At 30.8% G+C, this 20652-nt stretch overlaps 1 protein-coding gene across 4 annotated transcripts in view; it reads left to right on the forward strand.

Annotated features, from left to right (window-relative positions):
* LOC126742300 (slit homolog 1 protein) overlaps positions 1-20652 on the forward strand; it is a 651615-nt gene that overhangs the window by 457814 nt on the left and 173149 nt on the right. For all 4 annotated transcript variants that reach the window (XM_050448936.1, XM_050448937.1, XM_050448938.1 and 1 more), the window contains 2 exons: positions 18577-18856; positions 18908-19130. In XM_050448936.1, the coding sequence (XP_050304893.1) occupies positions 18577-18856; positions 18908-19130 (503 nt within the window). The remainder of the gene's footprint in view (positions 1-18576; positions 18857-18907; positions 19131-20652) is intronic.

Consider the following 20652-nt stretch of genomic DNA (forward strand, 5'->3'; position numbering starts at 1 on the left):
AGCTGATAATACTTAATTTGAAAATTTTGGTCGGTCCGTCTCTAGCCAAGTGTGCATACAGACATTACCTTTTTTTTTAACTTCTGTTTTGAAGATCCCTTAACAACCGTAAAATTATACAGATATAACTGCGTCTTGTAGTAGCAGATTTGATCCGATTGGCGCTTTAGGTAAAACTAAGTTTTATCAGTTATATGATCATGTTATCAAATCTTTTCTTTCTTCTTTCATTAAATCAAAGAACGCTTTGGCTTGTTGTTTGTAAATATCTCTCAGTAACTGGAGCAGTTTTAGTTTCCATATTTTTTCATGCACACGTCAACATGAGAACTATTGTGAAAATATGACTCTTTTACTCTTAGTGCTAAATGATTGTCTTGTAGAGCTTGCAAAGTTTACATATCGGTTAATGGCTGGAGATATATTGGCGAGCAGTTATACCTGTAAAATAGTGCTTTTCAATCACTACAATAACTTTTATAAAATCTATTACAATTTTTTTTTATGCAAATTGATTTTTGAAGTACGATCACCGCCTCTAGTTTCTTTTGGAGCTTCCCCACTATTTAACAAACGCTTTATAACACCTTGTACTCTATGCTTAGAAAGACAGAATGCCTGTAGAAATGCATTCTTATACACTGGTACTATAAATTTATCTTCTTTTGTCACACTGTAGCTGATTGCCATGTTACGTTTGTGATTTGCATCAGGATTTCTTATGCGTTTTAATTTTAGATACATTACAAAACTTAACAATAGATGCTACTTAGCTTATTTTGTTACAGTTATTATAAAATACAGAGTAAAAAGTCTTCAAATCTTTCATGGTCAAAGTGGCACATTTATTCGACCTGTTATTATGTCGATATGCAGAAATTTCTGGTAAATTTTTACCTTTATACCTACGAAAATATATTTAGGTTAGGCTTTAAAAAATATGCAAAACAGCATGGTTAGGTACCTGTTATAACTGTATATTTTGTCCGCTTCCAGTATTCCTTGTTTACAGATCGTTTTCTTGAAGTTCTCTGGATTTTTTATATTTCTAAGACATCGTTCATTTTAATTAATGTATATACCAAACAATACACAACTATGTGCTTTTAATAGTAAACCTTGATTAACCGAAACTTCGTTGTAAATAAAAAAAAGGCAGTGGATTAACCCGGTTTTGCTACAATATTTCAATCTCTTATAATGTAACGTAATATGATTTAGTCGGTTTTGCTGCTAAAGAAGCGTTCTGGAATTGTCGACTTTTGCAATCAGAGGTGGACTGGATTTAAGTGGTTTTGCACTTACAACCACAGTTTGACTTAATATTAAACTGAATTTTGAAACATTTTGCAACTCGGCAAATGTTCTAAGTTGTTAGTTCGGCTGGTATGTACAAGATGGCGCAAATATATCATTTTTGGTCAAAAATAGATTTAGCCGGTTTTGCTTCTAGAAATCTCAGTTTATTTATTATATTTTGTAATGTACAAGTATTAATTCTGCTGGTGACTGTATTAAAATTGATCCTATATAAGAGTTGGAAATACCATACATAATTTCATAAATAAATGACATATTTGCATATCCAGCTGTGTTAATATTTATTATACTACCAATAATTGACACTCCATGTCTAAATATTTTTAATTTAAAAATCATATTGATTAACATTGTCAAAAGATTAATGACTTGTCTTTGCATCATTGGCATTTAAAAAATAACGAATATAATTAAGTTAATAATATTTATTATTTAATAGATAAATAACTTTCGTCTTTTGACTCTAACGATGTTTTAAATTAATGAATTTAGGCCAATATGTTCATGTCATCAATACGTCTTAGCATAAATAAAATCCAAATAATAAATATTTTATTTGGAGATATTGTAAAATACTGGACATTTAAATTATTCAGGCCAAACGATATCCCCAAGTATAAGTTGTTAAATATGCAGTGTAAAACCCAACCTTTTGCTACGGACCATGCAAAGTTTTCGAAATCGCCTAAAAAGGAAATAGAGTCCGTCGAGACATAAAAGCAGTAAATTCTTTATCCTTCTTTCCAGTTTAGTAGGGGTTGGAAATGCGGCAAATCCCTAGGTATTTTTACAAAAAAAAAAAGATTTTATTACTTTTTTTTTTCGAATTTAAACTTAGCAAGATAAAGTATTAAAAATTAACTTTATAAATTTGAGCTTTAAGTGAACCTCTGAATGTCGCAGTCTTTATTTTCTACTCAGATAATAAAGGCTTTTAATTATAATTTCTAATCATATTTCTTGCAAAATATTTAAAAATATTAAAAAGTTAAAAGTGCCTTTACAAAAATTTAATCCTTATACTTTACTAAAATTGCAAATCAAGCAGGAAGCTTTTTTGAATTTGTCAAGATTTTAGTTTTTAATTACTCCATTCTTTACGATTTTTCCTTTGAGAAAATAAAATATTAAAAATAATATATCAGTATTCTATAGCTGCGCCCCGTTTAAATATCTTGCATATTGACAGTAAATTATTTTTATAAATTCCATAGTAGTCTCGAATAGGATCTCGAAGTAGGTTCAAGAATAAAGGGTTGTTGAGGTTCTCACTTCTCTTTTATCCTTCAATTGAACTTAGGAAACCTAGTAGAATGAATGTGAGATACAGCATTTTGTAAAGTTTACAGGTAAAAAAACATAAACATAACGACAGGCAATATCGACTTTAAAATTAGTTCTGGCAATGAAAAATTATATTGGACAACCAGAGGACAAAAGAAACTAGTAAAGAAAATAAAAACATAAGGGAACAAACGCTCAATTTGTGTAATCAGCTCTATTAACTCCGGTTTTGGAGCAAAAATAGAGCATCCACACTAAGAAAGCATAAGATACCTGTGTGGTACAATCTTCACCCGAGTCGATATACTTTTAAAAAATTAAAGATAGCACGTTAGATAGACAGAGTTAAATAGCAAAATGATGGGCTTCTCGGGATAAAGGTTTTTTTCTTTAGTTTTTCCTTTTGTTCTCTAGTTGACCTGCACTGAAGACGCAAAAAAGCAGAAACACGTGTCGGCAGGTAACATCTTTACTTGTTCTGCTTCCCGTTTTACGGAGTATCACGATAAATCTATTCTTTTGCTGTTTAATTCTCCGTGTTATATTTAATTTCTTAAAACTACGAGATTAAGGTAGTATCATACAAGTATCTTATGCTTCCTTAGTGTCGATACTGTATTTTTCCTCCAAAACTGGAGTTAATAGAGCTGATTACACAAATTGGGTTCTCCTGTTCGTAACCCCTTATGTTTTTATTTCTTTACTTCTCCCTTTGGTCCTCTGGTTGCCCTGTCCTGAGGAAGCCAAAAAGCAGAAACACGTGTCGGTAGATATTATCTTAGTTGTTCTGCTTCCTGTTTTACGGAGTATATCTTTAATTTTTTAACTGTGTGCATGCTATTGGTATTTCATCAGAAATCAATTGAATTTTTCCTGCTATAGAAACGTGAGGGTAAGAGTAAGAAGTTTTCGGCATTCAGCTTGTAGGATTTCATATGTCTATATACAGGGTGTTTGATGTTTGATGATACCTTAGATGTTTACGAAGAACGGAAAATAGAATTATTTTGAAAATTTGGCGTCATAAGTTTTAGCTGGTGATCTAACGATTAAAAATATTTTTAGCGATACAGCGTTGCCACTTATTTCAAAAAATAGCTACAACTTAGTTATTTTAAATAGAGTACCCTAGATAGTTGTTCCTATACATATCTTTAGTGGTCTTCGAGAAATTAATTATTTTCTTTATTTTTTTATCAAAACAAACCTCCAAATAAATTTTGATTACTACGTCACTGGAACGTGCAGAAAATTTAAATTATAAACGTAATTTATTGTACATAAGTTTGTTGTACGTAAGTATTGTACATTATTTTTCACTATAAAAATTTGTTCTACGTTATACAGGGTTGCTCAAAATCACTAATTTCATCACTAGATACAAAAATTGTGAAAAATGCGTTTTTTAAATGGAACACCCATATTCTAAAAGGAAATTGAAATCCCTTTTTAATGAGGTATTATGTTTCTGAAATAAAAGCAATTTTCTGTAAAAATCGGTATATTTTAACAATTGGTGTTTGACAGTTACATTTAGTTGATTAATAGAAAATTCGCATGGGTGTTTTTTTTTAAATAGTGACCTAAAAATTCGTTATAATGGAAAGAAATAGTTATTTAAATGAACTTTTAATAAATCTATTTATTATTCATGGGCAATGTGACAAAATTGGAGCAAGAACATGCAGAACTTTCAATGAAATGTACCCCAATTTACAAAAAATGGATAAATGAAAATTTGTGCGAATACAAAATAACTTTATACAATTTAGTTCACAACTTAAAAATTATACAAGTTTACCCAAAAGAGATTCGAGTTTGAGAAATTCGATGGCCGCTGGTTTAGGCGTTTGGGACCATGGTATTGGCTTGCGAGATCACCTAATTTTACATTACTTGAATTTTACTTTTTGGGTAATTTAAAGCAAATGGTATACAAAACACCAGTAAACAGTAAACAGGAATTGACGTAGACGACTTATCAATTGATTGGTCAACAAGATCCTTCTGAAATATAAGCAGCGACAACAAACACTATACAATACAGGATTTTGAAGTTCTTAGAAGTATATGGCAATCATTTCGAAAATTTATTGTAAATTGTTTATAATTTTGGGATAACTAATTAAATCATTCTTTAGTTATTAAACAAATTGTATAAAATTATATTGTATTCGCACAAATTTTTCTTTTATGCATTTTTTGTAAATAGAAACATATCATCCATGTTTCTCTAAGAGACCAAACAAAAACAAAACAAACAACGTTGTTGGTTGTTAGTTGTAATGTGATCTGTGTAGGTCTAGGCCTGATGATGCTCCAATAGGAGCGAAATACGTGTAGCTTTGAACAAATTATATGGATTTGATAATACCGTGACTTTGTGTTTTTACCTTTATTTTGTCATTTTTTGTAAATTAGGGTATATTTTGTTGAACTTTTGGCATAATAAATAGACTCATCAAAACTTCATTTGAATAACTATTTCTTTCCATTTCAATTAATTATTTTTAGGTAACTATTTTAAAGAAACACCCACGTGTATTACTTTTAACTATTAAACAACTAAATGTAACTGTCAAACGTCAATAGCATAGCATTGTTTACTCATGATCTTTCATGGCCGCGAAGGCAACTATGTCAAAATATTCTAATTTTTAGAGAAACTTGCTTTTATTTCAGAAACCGGACTACTTAGATATAGGAATATGATACCTTGTTAGAAAGGGATTTCAACTTTCTTTTAGAATATGTTATAATATACAGAAAATAATTAATTTCTCGAAAACCACTAAAAAAAGGTATTCCTATACCTTATACAAAAACAATCATAAAGCGATAGCTGATAAACAAATAATAAAATAATATACAGGAAATTCTATTCAAAATAGCAAAGTTGCTACTACTTTTTGGAATAAGCGGCAACACTGCATCGCTAAAAATATTTTTTATCGTTAGATTACTAGTTAAAACCCATGATGCCAAATTTTACAAAAAAAATCTATTTTCCGTTCTCCGTAAACGTCTAAGGTACCAAGAACCATCAATTACCCTGCATATTAAGGAAAAGTCGTATATTCCTCTTCTGTTATTTTAAGTTGTACATATAAACTATCTAAATCCCTTTTAAAGTTCAGATTTTCAAGCGCTGCCGGGAACGTCCGCTGATAGCTGAGGCATGACATGCAAAGTTATTTAAACGTTCAGCTTCGAAAATAACGCATGGGAACCACATAGCTGGCGTTTATATAAGTCGCTTTATAATGAATGGGTAGAGCATTATTTATGTTTTAGTCATTTATTTGACTTATTTTTAATGCAACCATGACAGGGCTTTGTAAAGGCGCAATTAGGCAACTTAACCTGTATGTGTTTATATTGCATGGTCTATTTTATTTTAACCCTTTTTTTAAGTTACAAGGAAAAGAAGTGCTATTTTGAATAACGTTTCATCTTTAGCTTTTAGAGATTATAGAGCCAAACTGCTACATATATTATATTGTATGAATTAGTTATTTGCATAAAGTTTTTATCTAAATCTGTGTTTTTAAATACATTTTTGTTATAAATTTTTTCTTATATAAACATTTTTTTTGCTCACTATTTGTTTATTTAGTCTTAACATTTTAAGAAATTAAATTGAACAATATAGAAAGAAATGCATCTTAAAATAGTTACATAAATACGTTTTTTTGTGCGTATCGCTAAGAAAATAATTTAATCAATTTTTATCGTTTGCTTAACTTATTCAAATAAATAAAATAGTCTGAGTTTAATGACAAATGACCTTTATTAAATGTTTCTCTTTCCTAATTTTTTCCCCAAAACTTGTTGGCCAATGATATACCTAATGGAATTAAGTTTTTGTCTGTATTTTACAGCTAGTTTACGCAACCGAAGAATAGTTTTTTTGCTACATTACATTATAAAATATACAATTTAAATATAAAATATACTACATATAAAACGTAGTTCTAACGTTTTTGAATTCAATTCCTTCCTTCGTTTTTTATTTCAGTTTACAAGCAGGGTGTGGTATTGTAGGATCTCATCAAGAGAAATGTTATAGTCTATAATCAACCTAATTACATCTATAGAAATAGAAACGCGTAGCTGCAGGGCTAACTTTGTGTGTGGGGTTATTAAAAGCAGGATTTCTATTGTGATAGTTCAAACATGCTGAATAGGAATCCCAATGCCCTAATAATTTTACATTTACTCAAACAAACTCCGAAACCTTACTCAGATAAGATTAGTTATATCAAAATATATAATTATTATTGGCTTCTAAAAAGAGGTGTCTTACTTTAATCTAGATAATTCGAGGTACCGAAAATTAATAAAAACAAGTTAATATTAAAAAGTCTTAGACAAAAACTGTTAGGGGCGAAAGAAGTCCAAGGATGAGTCTTTTGAATTCCTAATAATTCTGCCCTTAGTCTTGATTCTGAGCATTAACTCAAAAAAGATATTTTAAATAGTTAAACGCTTTAGACAAGAAATAACTGGGACTACCTATCTTGTTATCCTTACTTAATGGAGTGAAGAGCTGTAACAAGTTTTTAAAGATATTTTCAAAATGCTGAGTTATTTTCAAGATTTTAATAAGAGATCCTATATAAGAGACTATGAACAAGAATGAACAACTATATTACCTTAAGTTCTTAAAAAAAACTAACGTAAATACTCTAAGGAGTATAAGCTATCTGTGTAAATAATTTTAAATTACCGTAAGACAGATACAATATAATTCGCGATTTAGTTTTTTATTGTATATTTTTTAATTGTATAAAATTACGAATTACTCATGAGGCTAAGCCGCAGATTAGGTTCTTGGCCCTTTATGTAAGTGTTATTGTCCAATATATTAATTTTTTTTTGTTAGTGTTGTTATTCTTATGTAAAATAAGGATTATCGAATCCTAATCCTAGTTGAGTATCTTTAGAAAATGAATTTTGTTTCTTTTTTTAAATTGGTTAAAAAATAATACTAATTTGAAGTGCTAAGTAGCCTGGTTCTAACTCTATTTCTAAGACTAAAACTTTGAAAGTACTTGAAATGTCAATTGAAAAATGTGTGAGTAATAAAGCCAAAAAAAAATATTTCGATTGTCCATTACATTTATTCTACATTTAGGTACTTGAGTATCCCATATTTTAGCTCCTTCTATCTAAGTTTGCATCCACTGGTCTTTCTATTAATTTGTATGTGATTTACTGTTTTATTTGTCATTTACCTGACATTGATTATGTTTAATATTAGTGTGTAGATGTTTTTAAAAATAATGGTTAACATCGCTTTATCTGAAGCTTCTTTTTACACGCCAAAATACTCATCATACATGCAGTTTACGAATATCTCATACCATTTTCTCGTGGTCACATAAATCATTTCGCGCCTTAAGGGAGTTTCCAATTTGATTAAATTTGTATATCAATCATGAACTGAGTATATGTACCAAGTAATAACAAAAATATAAAATATGTGCGGATAGTAAAACAGCTAAAATTAGATATTCCTTTGGTATGTTGATTGGCTTGCCTTATAGAAGCTTGCTTATCCGCTTTTTAAGGCAAATCAATGGCTGACGTATTTGCAGATATCTACTTACGGAAAACCTGGATAAACTAATCCCTTTCCTTCTGGGCTAACATAATTTGTATTTTTAAAATATACAAAAAAATGTTCTTTAATTTCTTGGTATTAAATAAAAATGCTAAAACATTATAGATAAACTGACAATTTATATTTATTGATAAGACTTTGAAGGCGAAGATATCTTACAAAAACTTACTCGTAAATTAATAGGGTTTGATCACAGGATACATTGCAGTTATACTGCAGAATTATCAAATTCTACTCATGCTACTAGAACAGACCTAAATCAGGGTCTGTAAACATAAAATACATGAATGAGTTTTTAACATCACAATTATAGCTTAAATGTAATAATGTTAGTATATTACGAACTTTGAGCCCTGTGATAGTGCGCGAGACACTTGTTTACACAGAACATAATATTAATTAAGCCCGATAGTGATGTAATATTTAGTTTAATGACTGAAGGAGAAAATTATGGAAAATATACATGGAAGAAAACCTAAAAGAGTATGTGTAGTACTAACCGACACGTATTTTTGCTGCTTAGCGTTTATGCCAAGGCAACAAAAAAAATCATAACTTTTTTCTGATTTCCTTACTCATAAAGAATTCTAATCTAAAAGAAAGGATGTCTTAAGTTATTTTTAGGCTTTATTTCACGGTTTTTGGGTTATTTTGTAATTATTGGCAAGTATCAATATATTTCCCACTCCTACCTTTGGAAAATCCATAAAATCAAGGATATTATTAATCAAACATATAGAGACTAAAACTAAATTTTACATTAGATGTCACTCGACTTCATTATTTAAGAGCGTTTACAGCTGCTATTGGGAATAGAAGTGACATGCGAAGTGACCTGATATTTCATGCAAATTTAATATTCCTTTAAATAGATTTAGGTAAATCCAAGCAATCTATATCAAAATCTGAAATTAATATATATAAATTGTGATATTGATGATGTCTATTAACATAATAAATTATTATTTTTGTTGGCATTTAATTGTAATGCCGGGTCCACACCAAACCAACAAAACAAAAACGCCAACAAATCAGCAACAAAACAAAATTGCAAGTTTTCGAAAACAGGAACAAACTGGCAACTGCCGTCCACATAGGAAAACGTTAACTAGTCAACTTGTGATCTCCGACAGAAAATGTGGCGTGCCCGAAATTTTGAATTACAAAGGAACAATGACTTATTTATTATGGCATGTGGTTTTATATTCCTAAACCGAAAAAAAAAACCTTTTTGAGTTAAGCCGAGCTTAAAGAACCGACAAAAAAACTACGTTGAGGAATTATTGGAAGATTTACGAAAAGATGATATAGGTATTACTGGAGAAATGCGATCTAGCTTTAAAAATTTTTTAAGAATGACTAGTACTGATCTTGAAAATCTAATACAAATCATTGGACCTACGATACAGAAGAAAAATACAAATTTTCGAAATGCTATTAGTGTATCAGAACGTTTAGTGATTACTTTAAGATTTTTGGCAACTGGGGAGTATTACCAGAGTCTGATGTATCTTTTCAAAGTATCCAAACAGACAATATCATTAATAATTCCAGAAACCTGCGATGCTCTCACAAGTGCACTAAATACATATGTCAAGGTAAAATGTTTTTTTTTTTAATAATCTTTATTTTGAATGTGTATGAAAACTACATGAATGACTGAGCCGATGCATTTATTGTAATCTGCGAAGCTGACCAGGGCTCATTAATCTGGGTGGTGTGTGGATTGATCGATGAGCAGGACGGATTAGTGAGAATCTCGTACGTTGGAGCACTGGGTGGATTTGAGTAAGGCAGAACGCTGGGTGGGTTTGAATAAGTTTCAACGCTAGAGGGATTTGAGTAAGTTTTAATGCGAGGGGCACCTGTGGAGGACCGAATGCTATTTGGACTCATATAACTGTGGTTGTTTGTATCCATAGAACTATTGTGAACTGAATTTGCAGATCGAAAATAAAGGAACGGAGTCAGTTGCTCTTGAGCTTCTATGTTTTTTGGTTTGTCATATTCTCCAATTTCTGCTTTGTAGAGAAGATCATTGATTAAATGCTGCACAGTAGCTTGTTCATACGGAGTGGGAAGTTTTCGCACTTTTCTAGCTTTTCTAGCAACTAGCTCACCAAATATGTCAAAATCGTCGGGTTGAACGGATGTTCCTTGCTGATTTTTTTTATATACATCTTTTATCATTCCATAAACTTCTGCACTTTGCTTCTCACTAGTGGAAACAGCTCTTTTCTTTGTTGTGGTAGATTTTGCTTGTGAGCTGTTGATGTTTTTTTTAGTGATTTGTGTATTATTAATAGTTTCTTTTTGAGCCTGCGGATCTTTGTCTTTTTCTTGGGTTTCTTCAATACTATTGTTTGTAGTCTGGTTGTGGCTAGCGGTATCAAGGTCATTTTCTTCGGTTTTTTCAGTCTCTTCATCACTACCTGAATCATTGCTTTCCTGTAAAGGTAAAGAATGTATCTTATTTAAAACTGCGTAAAAGAGCCAAATAAGTACCTATATTAAAAAAATATAAATAAAAGCTTCAACTTCCAATTGTATTTAAATCGTATTTTATTTCAGACTTCTCAAAGTGAAGAATGGAACAAAGTTAGCGAAGATTTCAATAAGATTTGGCATTTTCCACATTGCATAGGCGCCATGGACGGAAAGAACATTGTAATCGAGGCACCTACATTCAGTGGTAGTGAATTTTTTAACTATAAAGGGACTTTTAGTGTAGTTCTTTTTGCGGTTGTTGACGCAAATTATAATTTTCTCTATGCAAATGTTGGTTGTCAAGGACGAATTTCTGACACAGGTGTTTTTAAATCTACGCCATTTTATAAACTATTAGTTGAAGGAAAACTAAATTTACCAAACAAACGTGTTCTTCTTGGAAGGGAAAAAGAAAGTCCATATGTTTTAGTGGCAGATGATGCGTTCCCCCTTAAACCATGCATTATGAAACCATGCAGTGGCCATCAAGATAAGGGATCTATAGAACGTGTGTTCAATTACCGAATTTCACGTGCTCGGAGAATAGTAGAAAATGTATTTGGCATTTTAGCGTCTGTGTTTCGAGTTTTTCGGAAACCAATGTTGCTACAACCAGAAAAGGTAGAAAAAGTGACTTTGGCATGCATTTGTTTGCATAACTATCTAAGATGTGTCTTGTCGAAAAATAGATATAACCCAGCAGGGAGATTTGATATAGAACATATAGATAGTGGTATACTAGAAGATGGCGCCTGGAGAAAAGATCAACAAACTTTACAGTCGTTTTTTAATCTACAACAGACTGCACGAAAATCATCTATAGAAGCTATGGAAATAAGAAAAGAATTTGCCGAATATTTTGTGTCTGAGCAAGGTCAAGTTCCATGGCAGTTAAAATTTTGTTCATAGTCTTTTGAGAATGATATATATAAATATATGGATCACTATGTATGTACTTATAAAAAAAATTATATCTTGGTTTGTTTTTGTCTTTTAAAAAACTTAATAGTGAATAACCAAACCACTTTGAAACGAAAGTTTTGCCTGCTCCGGATTTCTTCAATAACTGATAATTTCTGTATTCTCTTTAATACTGGGTGTTGATATTTTTTATCTTTCTGTCTACTTCCTCTGAAAAAGCATCGCACAAAATTCCGATTTCCTTTAAGGCGTCTGCCTTTTTATTTCGATTTTTATAATCTGGGTGTCGGGCGTCCCATAACAATCTAGATTGTCTATACATTTCAATTAATCTACACGTATTTTGAACACTCCATTTCATTGTTTTTTCCGGCGTAGTCATTTTGTACACAGCACGAGACAAACTAAAACCACGAATTTATTTCTGTTTTCTTTTTGTCGAGCGCGTAGCGCGTACACAGTAGACCAACTAAGTTGCCAGAAACGCCGACAAAACATCAACCCTTTGATCATTACCGCCAAGCGGCGGGAAAATAAAAAGTTGCTGAAAACACGAACAAAACAAAATAGTTGCCTAAATGTTTTGATTTTGTTTCAAAAATGTTGAGAAACACAGAGTTGCTGTTTTGTTTTTGTTTTGTTGGTTTGGTATGGACCCGGCATAATGGAATTGTTAAGAAATAAGTAATTTATATTAAATAAAACAAATATTATTAAAATAAATGAAAAATCAATCATTATATTATTTTGCTAATTTTGTATTTTTGAAATACAAAATGTTTTTAAAACTTTATTCTAAGCGTATCTCTTAGAATAAAAATAAAATAATAGAAACCATACTTCAAATAACAATAATGTATTAAACTAATTTTATTATTAAAGTTATATATGTATATATATTAAAGGTATTAAAAAAGGAAGTGTATACTATATAGTCTGCCGACCCTTCGGCTCTTTAATGTATTCCGCTAGTCTACCGACCGCTTGGTCGGCAGACTAGCGGCTAGCTATACAAAATTATTATTCTGCTGACCGCACTCGAAACATAACAAAAAAAAAAAAAAAACAAACAGAACGAAAGATGCTTGCTTATAAAAAGTTTATAGGAAATGTCAATTTTTATTGAGTAAAAAACTATTAAAAAATGATTAATACGTAATAATGTAAAAATTATTATTTATTTAACATAAAAGTAATAAAAACAATAATTACAAACTAAATACTTTTTTGTCACTTTCCACGTTTCTTCCTCAGACCCACAACGGTGGTACTAATGCCCCTAGGATGGCCTCGTCTTTTCATTTTGAGAGGCAATTTTACGTTACACAATTGATCGCACTTTTCAAGATTATTACCTTCTGATAGTTCTGATAAGTTTATTTCATTATTTGTAATAATCATATTCATATTCATGTCAGTATCTAATTGTGAGTATGAAGTTTCTGGAAAGTGATTAGCAAATAAATACTTATAAAAATAACTGACAAAATGACATAATAACATATATCTTTATTATGCATAACTTCTGATTTCTCATTTGATCCTGGATATGAAGTTTCTATAAAAAATCAATGACTGGTTCCTTAATATTTGATTGTGGATCTGAAGTTTCTGAAAAAACAATAGATACTAAACCGAATTACGGAAATAAAATAGTAACATTACCAATATTTTCAATAACTCCTACCACTACGTCTTTCTGTTGATTCACCAGGATTAATACCGTCGGTTAAGTCTAAAGGACTACTATCATATAGGACCGTTTTGCCCTCGGTTTCGCCAGCATTTGATTGTGGAGATAAAATATCTAAAATATAAATAAAAAATAAGTGAATTATTTTAGAATACAAAAGAAACCAAAGAATAACTTACCTATATTTTCAATATGTTCTATTACTATTACGTATTTGTAATGATTCGCCATGTCACATAGATTATTTATAACTGTAATGTAGTGCTCAAATTTCTTAGCACCACATTCTGAAACAACATTGGCTAATTTATGACATACATTCATGGCTATTTTGTATTTTTGTTGCTGAGATAAAACCTTTACATGATTTTTAATCTTTATAGTCCCAATAGGATGGTCTTCTTCCATATTTTCCTTTACACCTCCAAAGTCATTAGCGTGACTCTTAATGTAATGAGACTTTTGAAATCGCTTGGCAACTAAGTTCTCACAATACAGACTTAACCAACGAATCACTTAATTTGAGTTTAACATCAGAAGATAAAATATCTTTATGCATGTATAGAATTTTCAATTTATAATAGGCTTTTTGTAAAATACTGGAAATATGTTTTACAAAATTAAGCTGATTATCAGGAAGAATGCCTAGGTTTCTTCTAGGTTTCGCAGTCAGATGGTTGTATAATATTTCCATCGATAATAACATTTAAATTCAAATGATAAGATTTAGGCATTCCAAAAAGTAGTAGTTTAGATTTAGTACTGTTAAGAGCCAGGCCATGAAAATTAGACACCTGTACAATTTGATTTAAATCGGTATTAATGCGTGCTAAGCCAGTATTCAGTTCATTTATCGGAAAAGCTGAGTAGAGTTGGACGTCATCTGCATATTGGTGAGACTTGCAGTTATGCAGGAATTCAGAAAAATCACAATAAATCAAAAATAGTAGTGGCCCCAAAATGCTGCCTTGAGGAACTCTCTGATTCATATTTAAATATTCTGAATAGGTGGAATTTAAGCGCAATCTTTGCTTTCTATTACTTAAGTAATCACAAAGTAGATTCAGCGCCGACTCGTGTAATCCAAAATATTTTGGTTTGGTAAGAAGAAAAGAGTGATCCAGAGTATCAAACGCTTTGCTATAGTCCAGCAGCACTAATGCAGTAACCTCTCTATTATCCAAAGCACTGAAAAAATATCATCACATACATGCAATAGTGCTGTCGTGGTACCATGCTGCGATCGAAACCCTGACTGAGTAATAGTGGAATTATGAAATTAAGTCTAAAAAAATCATTTAATTGCATATACATGGCCTTTTTCAATATTTCAGAAAGGGTCGGCAATATAGTTATAGGTCGATAATGAGAAAATTCCGTAAGAGTATTATTTTTTGGGATGGGTAGTAAATCAGCATTCTTCTATTCAGATGGAAATTTTGATAATATAAGTGCTTTATTAATTATAAAAGTTATATAGGGTGTTAAATAAGGAACTAAAAGTAAAATCATTTTAATGCTCATGCTACCAGAACCAGTTGCAGTAGATTTTATACTACAAATTATTTTTTCAACTTGCTTTTCAGAAATTTCTTTAAATTGAAATAGTTTCTTAACATTAGGGTGTACTTTATTGGTATACTTAGTTTTAAGGCCATTATTAGTGCATACCGTGTTTACCTTGGGAATGCTATTAATAAAAAAAGAATTAAGTCCATCAGGTGCGTTTCGAGAATCGCTAATAATTGTGGAAGGAGAAACTTTAGATGTTATGTTAAGAGAATTCAATGTTTTCCAAAAACAAGTAGGGTTTGATTTAAATTGTTCATTCAAGTAGGCTTTCTTTTCGCTACGTACTGCACCCGTTACAAAATTCCTAATTTGTTTGTATTCATTAAGCGCAGCATCAGTTTTTATTTTTTTATACTTCGTGAGGGCTTTTTGTCTAAGTTTCATCATAAATCGTAAGTATATACATACGTAAAGACTTTGATGTACGGGTTTTTTCAAGTTTTAATTTACTTAATACTAAACAATGATCGGATATGTCATCCATATTAATAACCTGCAGATCCGTGATTAAGCCAGGATCCGAAGTAACAAGAACATCAATTAACTTGGTTCCAATGCTTGAAATTCGAGTTGGAGACTGAACCTCTTAGGTTAAATTATATTTATTTAAAAAATGTTAACACAAATATACCCAGGGCTGCCAGTATCCAACATAACTACATTCAAATCTCCCCCAAAAACTACATTATCAGAATGAGTTAAAAAACTAACAATAGAATTTTCCAAATCGTCCAAACAAGAACCAAAATTAATAGATGGTGGTGGGTAAAGTGAACCAAAGATTATACCTTTGCCATTAATTTTTGCGCGGAACCATATTTATCTAAAGCACTAATTTGTGGTGGGGACTAAGACTTCAAATTTTGAAGAACTACGTATATAACACCGCCACGTCCATTTCTATCTTTACGAATAATATTGTAATTAGAAAGATTAATACCACCATTTTTAATCGAATCGTTTAACCAAGTTTCGGGTAGTCCAATTATATCATATTCCTCGGCCTCCACAAACTCGTAAAAGCTGTCAAACTGTGAACAAAGTGAACGTACATTAAAGTGAGAAAAATAATAATTATTTTTTTGTTGCATGCTTCAGACATATATACATTTAGAAGCATTAAAGTTTTCTCCGCCTACTACAATACAGTAAAATAACCAATATGCTATATATGTAATAATATAGTATTCTTTAAAAAACCGAACAATCCATATAATATGTCTATCTTGTAAATAAATACAAAAATCACCCAAAAAAACAGAATAAAAAACAACTTTGCGAAAAAATTAAATTATAATATACATTCTTTAAGTTTGAAGAGCCAAGTAGTTTTATATATAGAGATATACCGTAACTATTCTAACGTAAACCTTATTTTACATCGTCAATTTTATTAATACATATTTTTTGTGAAGTTGCCGGGTTTCAGCGAAATATCTTACCAGATGTGGACCAGACATTATTGTGACCATATTTTCGTTTAGCTTCCAGAAGTAAATGGTATCTGCGAAACGTTAAATCTTCAAACAAGGATACGGGATGATTTTTCAGCATTTTCTTCTGCATAAAGATCTGGTTCCTTTTAATATTGCTAATAAAACTGGCGATAATTGGGGAAGGGTGATCATAGTTGCCTTTAGAAAGACGAAAGACCTAATTGAAATCCTTAATGCTACATGAGACGCCTAAATTTTCTTGAAAGAATTTTGATAGATCGACACCCAGGTCTTCATTCGCCAACTCTCTAAAGCCGCAAATTCTTTTTGGGGAATTTCATTTTGAAGCTTGCTCCAGATCATCCAAACGAGTTTTGACGTTATCGATTTCTTTACTGTTGTTTGTTACCGAATTTGCCATCTTCTTAATCGCATCACAGAGCCTGTTTAACTTAGTCTCCAAGGCTCCAAGTTTAGTATAAATTTTTTTTTCAATTTTCTTTAAAAAAACTAGCACAAACCTTGGAAATCAGTTTTTCGATTTGATCTTCTTCCAGGCGATTAGCGCTTCTGCTGCGGGTTATAGTACCACCTCCCATAATGCAAGTACTCTCTAATATTAACCAGCAGTCAAATCTCAAATGATTGGTATCAGACCATGGTTAACACACCACTTCACCAACTTACAATAAAGTTACTAATTATTAGCGAGTATGTTCTACATATATAGCAAAAGTATGCGTAGCTGAAAATGTGCTTCTACTCGGACGTAAACTCTACCCTTATCCCCCCCATTACCTACCCTACAGAACATATTAGTAAGAAATTGTTTTCAAAAATCGTTATTTTCCAAATTAATACGCATGAATAGCAGCTGGTTTCATCGTTAATATTCAATTTTATAACACAGTTTATTTTGTTAGTGTCAGTGTTGTTTGTTTGTTTTATGACACAATTTGATATAATTATACCATATATGGTTGATAAATATACCAATAGTTTTAATTTAAAAACTGTATTTTTGAACCTGGATAATGAAAAGTTGTCTAGAACCAAAAAAAATATATTTTTTTTAAACCTATCTAATAAACACTGACTTTCCACTTATTTACGATAAAAAATAGCATAACTTCTGCAATTTTCATAGCAATATGCCTTGATCTTATATAGGGTTTTTTCACAATTAACTCGAAACCTTTAAGGTTATGTAAGAAAAGTATTGATACAAAAACTATAAATTTTTTTATAACCTATAATTTTCTTCCTTTTATAAACAGAATCGTATATGATATATATATATTCTACAGTTTAATAAATATACCTTGACCATATACGGTTGATAAATATACCAAAACTGAAAAAATCACTTAAAAATAGATAAATAAATATATATTTAACAATATTAATATATGATGTGTTGCTTGGGTAATTATGTACTCGTAGACCAATCCTTTACCATATCAGAAGCAATTACTAAGAACCGCGAAAGGAAGCGCTCACGACGTATGCCATCTTCATGTACAATTGTTTTTTCTTGTATAATTGTTTTATTAAAAGATTCTAAAACATTGTTTGTAGTAGTCCCCGGAGATGCGCTCAAATACCAGAGCCGTTCCCTTTCAAAATATTCCAAAAAATTCTTTTCGTCTCTTCACTTGTCATTTTTTCGCAGATTTAATTTAATTTACCGTCGTTATACTTTTTTTGGTAATATGCCTACGTTTTATAGCAATTATAGTGGTTTATTTAGTAAAAGTATATTAATTTGCTCGCTAAAACTTGGTGATCATCTATCACATTTGGTATTTAAATACAATTTGAAGTGCAGTCGTGACTAAAGTAGCTAGAACCATGATAATTTCAGACTCTCATTTTGGGACATGTAGCGTTTTTTTGATGTTTAGTGTAATTTTTTTGGTAAGAGAGCTTAGGGTCTCACAGTATTGTTTGATGGTCATTATATTTATTCCCTAAAAATTAATGTAAATGCTACCCCCACTGTGTATAGATAGATGACGGTAATTTACATTAATTTATCTTTTAAAATGATCTAAAGCATCATCTTCTAAAATTTCGTATAGTAATTAGAAAATACTTTGTGAAAGGCCCGTGTCTATAAATATGTAATATTTTGCATTAACATTAATTATCTACACCATCTATAATAAACAGTATATATACCATACATTTTACTTTTTTATTTAAATTTTACAAATAAATATTTGGTTTTATTTTAGGTGTCCCAGCAATGTCCTCCACGAGGAGAGATATCGCCGTGCACCTGTCAAGTGAAAAAGAATGGACTAGACATCTTGTGCGAGTTCACCGATCAGCAACATATTAGCGATGCTATGGGCATCCTTAAAGGCAAATCGCTGGTAATCTTCTATTTAAAGCTCCGCCATAATAATCTGCGAAAGCTGCCCGGGTTTGTTTTTCTTGGATTAGATATCCATCACTTAACCATACATAATAGTAGTTTGTCCGTTGTCGAAGAGGCTTCTTTAAGTTCAATAGGTAAGTTGTTTATGTTTTTGTTGGGATTTTTTTTTAATTTCCTTTCTTTAGGGAAAATGTTGACACAGCTCGACGTCTCACAGAACAGCTTAACACAAGTGCCGTCGGCCGCTTACAAAAACCTGCACCACCTCCTGATTTTAAATATGAATCACAACAAGATCGGCAGCTTGCACGCCAGAGCCTTTCAGGGACTAGATACCCTCGAAATCCTCACGCTTTATGAAAACAAGATTACGTCAATTGATGCTGAGGCTTTCATGGGGCTCGAAAAGTAAGTTTTTGTTTTTCCTTTACCCTAGATCAGATTAGGATTCGAGAAGGCTTAGGAGAAAGTTGGGGTAACTTAATCAAACATAAAAGAAAGATTTCTATCTTTAACAACTTAGAGTAATAGATTATGATATCTGCATTAGCTGTATAAAAATAATATTTCACAAATTGCAGTTTTCTTGTTGTGTGTATGAATAATTGCAAAAAAAAATATTAAGGTTGAATGCAGTTAGAGTTGGAATATAGAACTTGAAGTTAATTAAAAAGAAATTAAAGTATTTTATATAAATTTTAAAGTAAATGAAAGTTTAGAAAAATCTATACACAAATTAATATTGGTTGTTATGGTGACAACTTTTACTCGAAAATCACACCCTAATCTCTAAGTGGGAAGGCATCTCTAATTTTTTTTTTAAATTATAAATAGGTATCTAAAAACAAAATACATTTTTATTGGGGATACTTCAATAAAAGTGTATTTTGTTTTTGTTGGATATATGCAAAAGAAACTACTTCGGACGATTAATTATAAATTTTGTAAACGTTTCGATCTCTATGAAATCATCTCCCGGACTGAGGAAGGATACATAAAAAACACATAAAATCATTGAATTAAAAATTATTGAATCAATTTTATACAACTAAAAATCGCAAAATAAAAAACCGCACGACTGAAGTAAAACATCTTTAGCTTCATTTATATGTAGATTTCTGCACGTTATTTCCGTACGTAACTTCTTCTTAGTTGATGGTCCTGGAGCATCACTTTCATATTGAGAGTTTGCATCACTTCCTGTTATAATTTACTTATTATTCACCAGAAAATTCACAAACGAACCTTAAAATAAATTTATAATTTAATTCACTTTAAGCGTAGAATAATTAATTCATTAAACAACAAAAAATTAATTTATAAAGTTTTTCAAGAACTAAATTAAATTACGTAATAATCAAGAAATCACCATTCGCATAACGCTTGCAAACTCGCAAACGAAGTACTGACTGAAATATATATACGAACTGTAACTCTGTCTTTCTATCCTTACTAACTCATTGTCAACTCAAGCGTGCGTAAAGAAGTTGTACTTCATAAACTAATACTCAGCACCATTTCTAATCTAAAACTCGAAAGGTCATAATAGATAGATAACATTAGGAAAATGCTATCAACACGAAAAGCTACATATACATTTACATATATTGTAAATCTTCTTCCTTAATAATAATAATAGCTGTAATATCAAAATCAATACAAGAATTCATCGGTCCTTCCGTGCTCTGTTTTTGAGTTTTCAATTCGTTTTTACTTTGTTATAGCTATCTATGTCGGGAGATGAATTTAGGCCATATCTATGAAATAATCATTTTAAGCAGCTAATCTTCTTATCAATTCCTTATAGAAGAAAAAAGTAAAACGTTGATAAGGTTTGTTGCTAAATTTTTTTTGGATATCCTATATATATATTTAGGAAATATCCTGAGGTCTCACATAGTGTTAAATCTTATTCTACGTACAAGGTATT

Source organism: Anthonomus grandis, chromosome 11 (assembly GCF_022605725.1).
Source record: "Anthonomus grandis grandis chromosome 11, icAntGran1.3, whole genome shotgun sequence".
Taxonomy (NCBI): domain Eukaryota; kingdom Metazoa; phylum Arthropoda; class Insecta; order Coleoptera; family Curculionidae; genus Anthonomus; species Anthonomus grandis.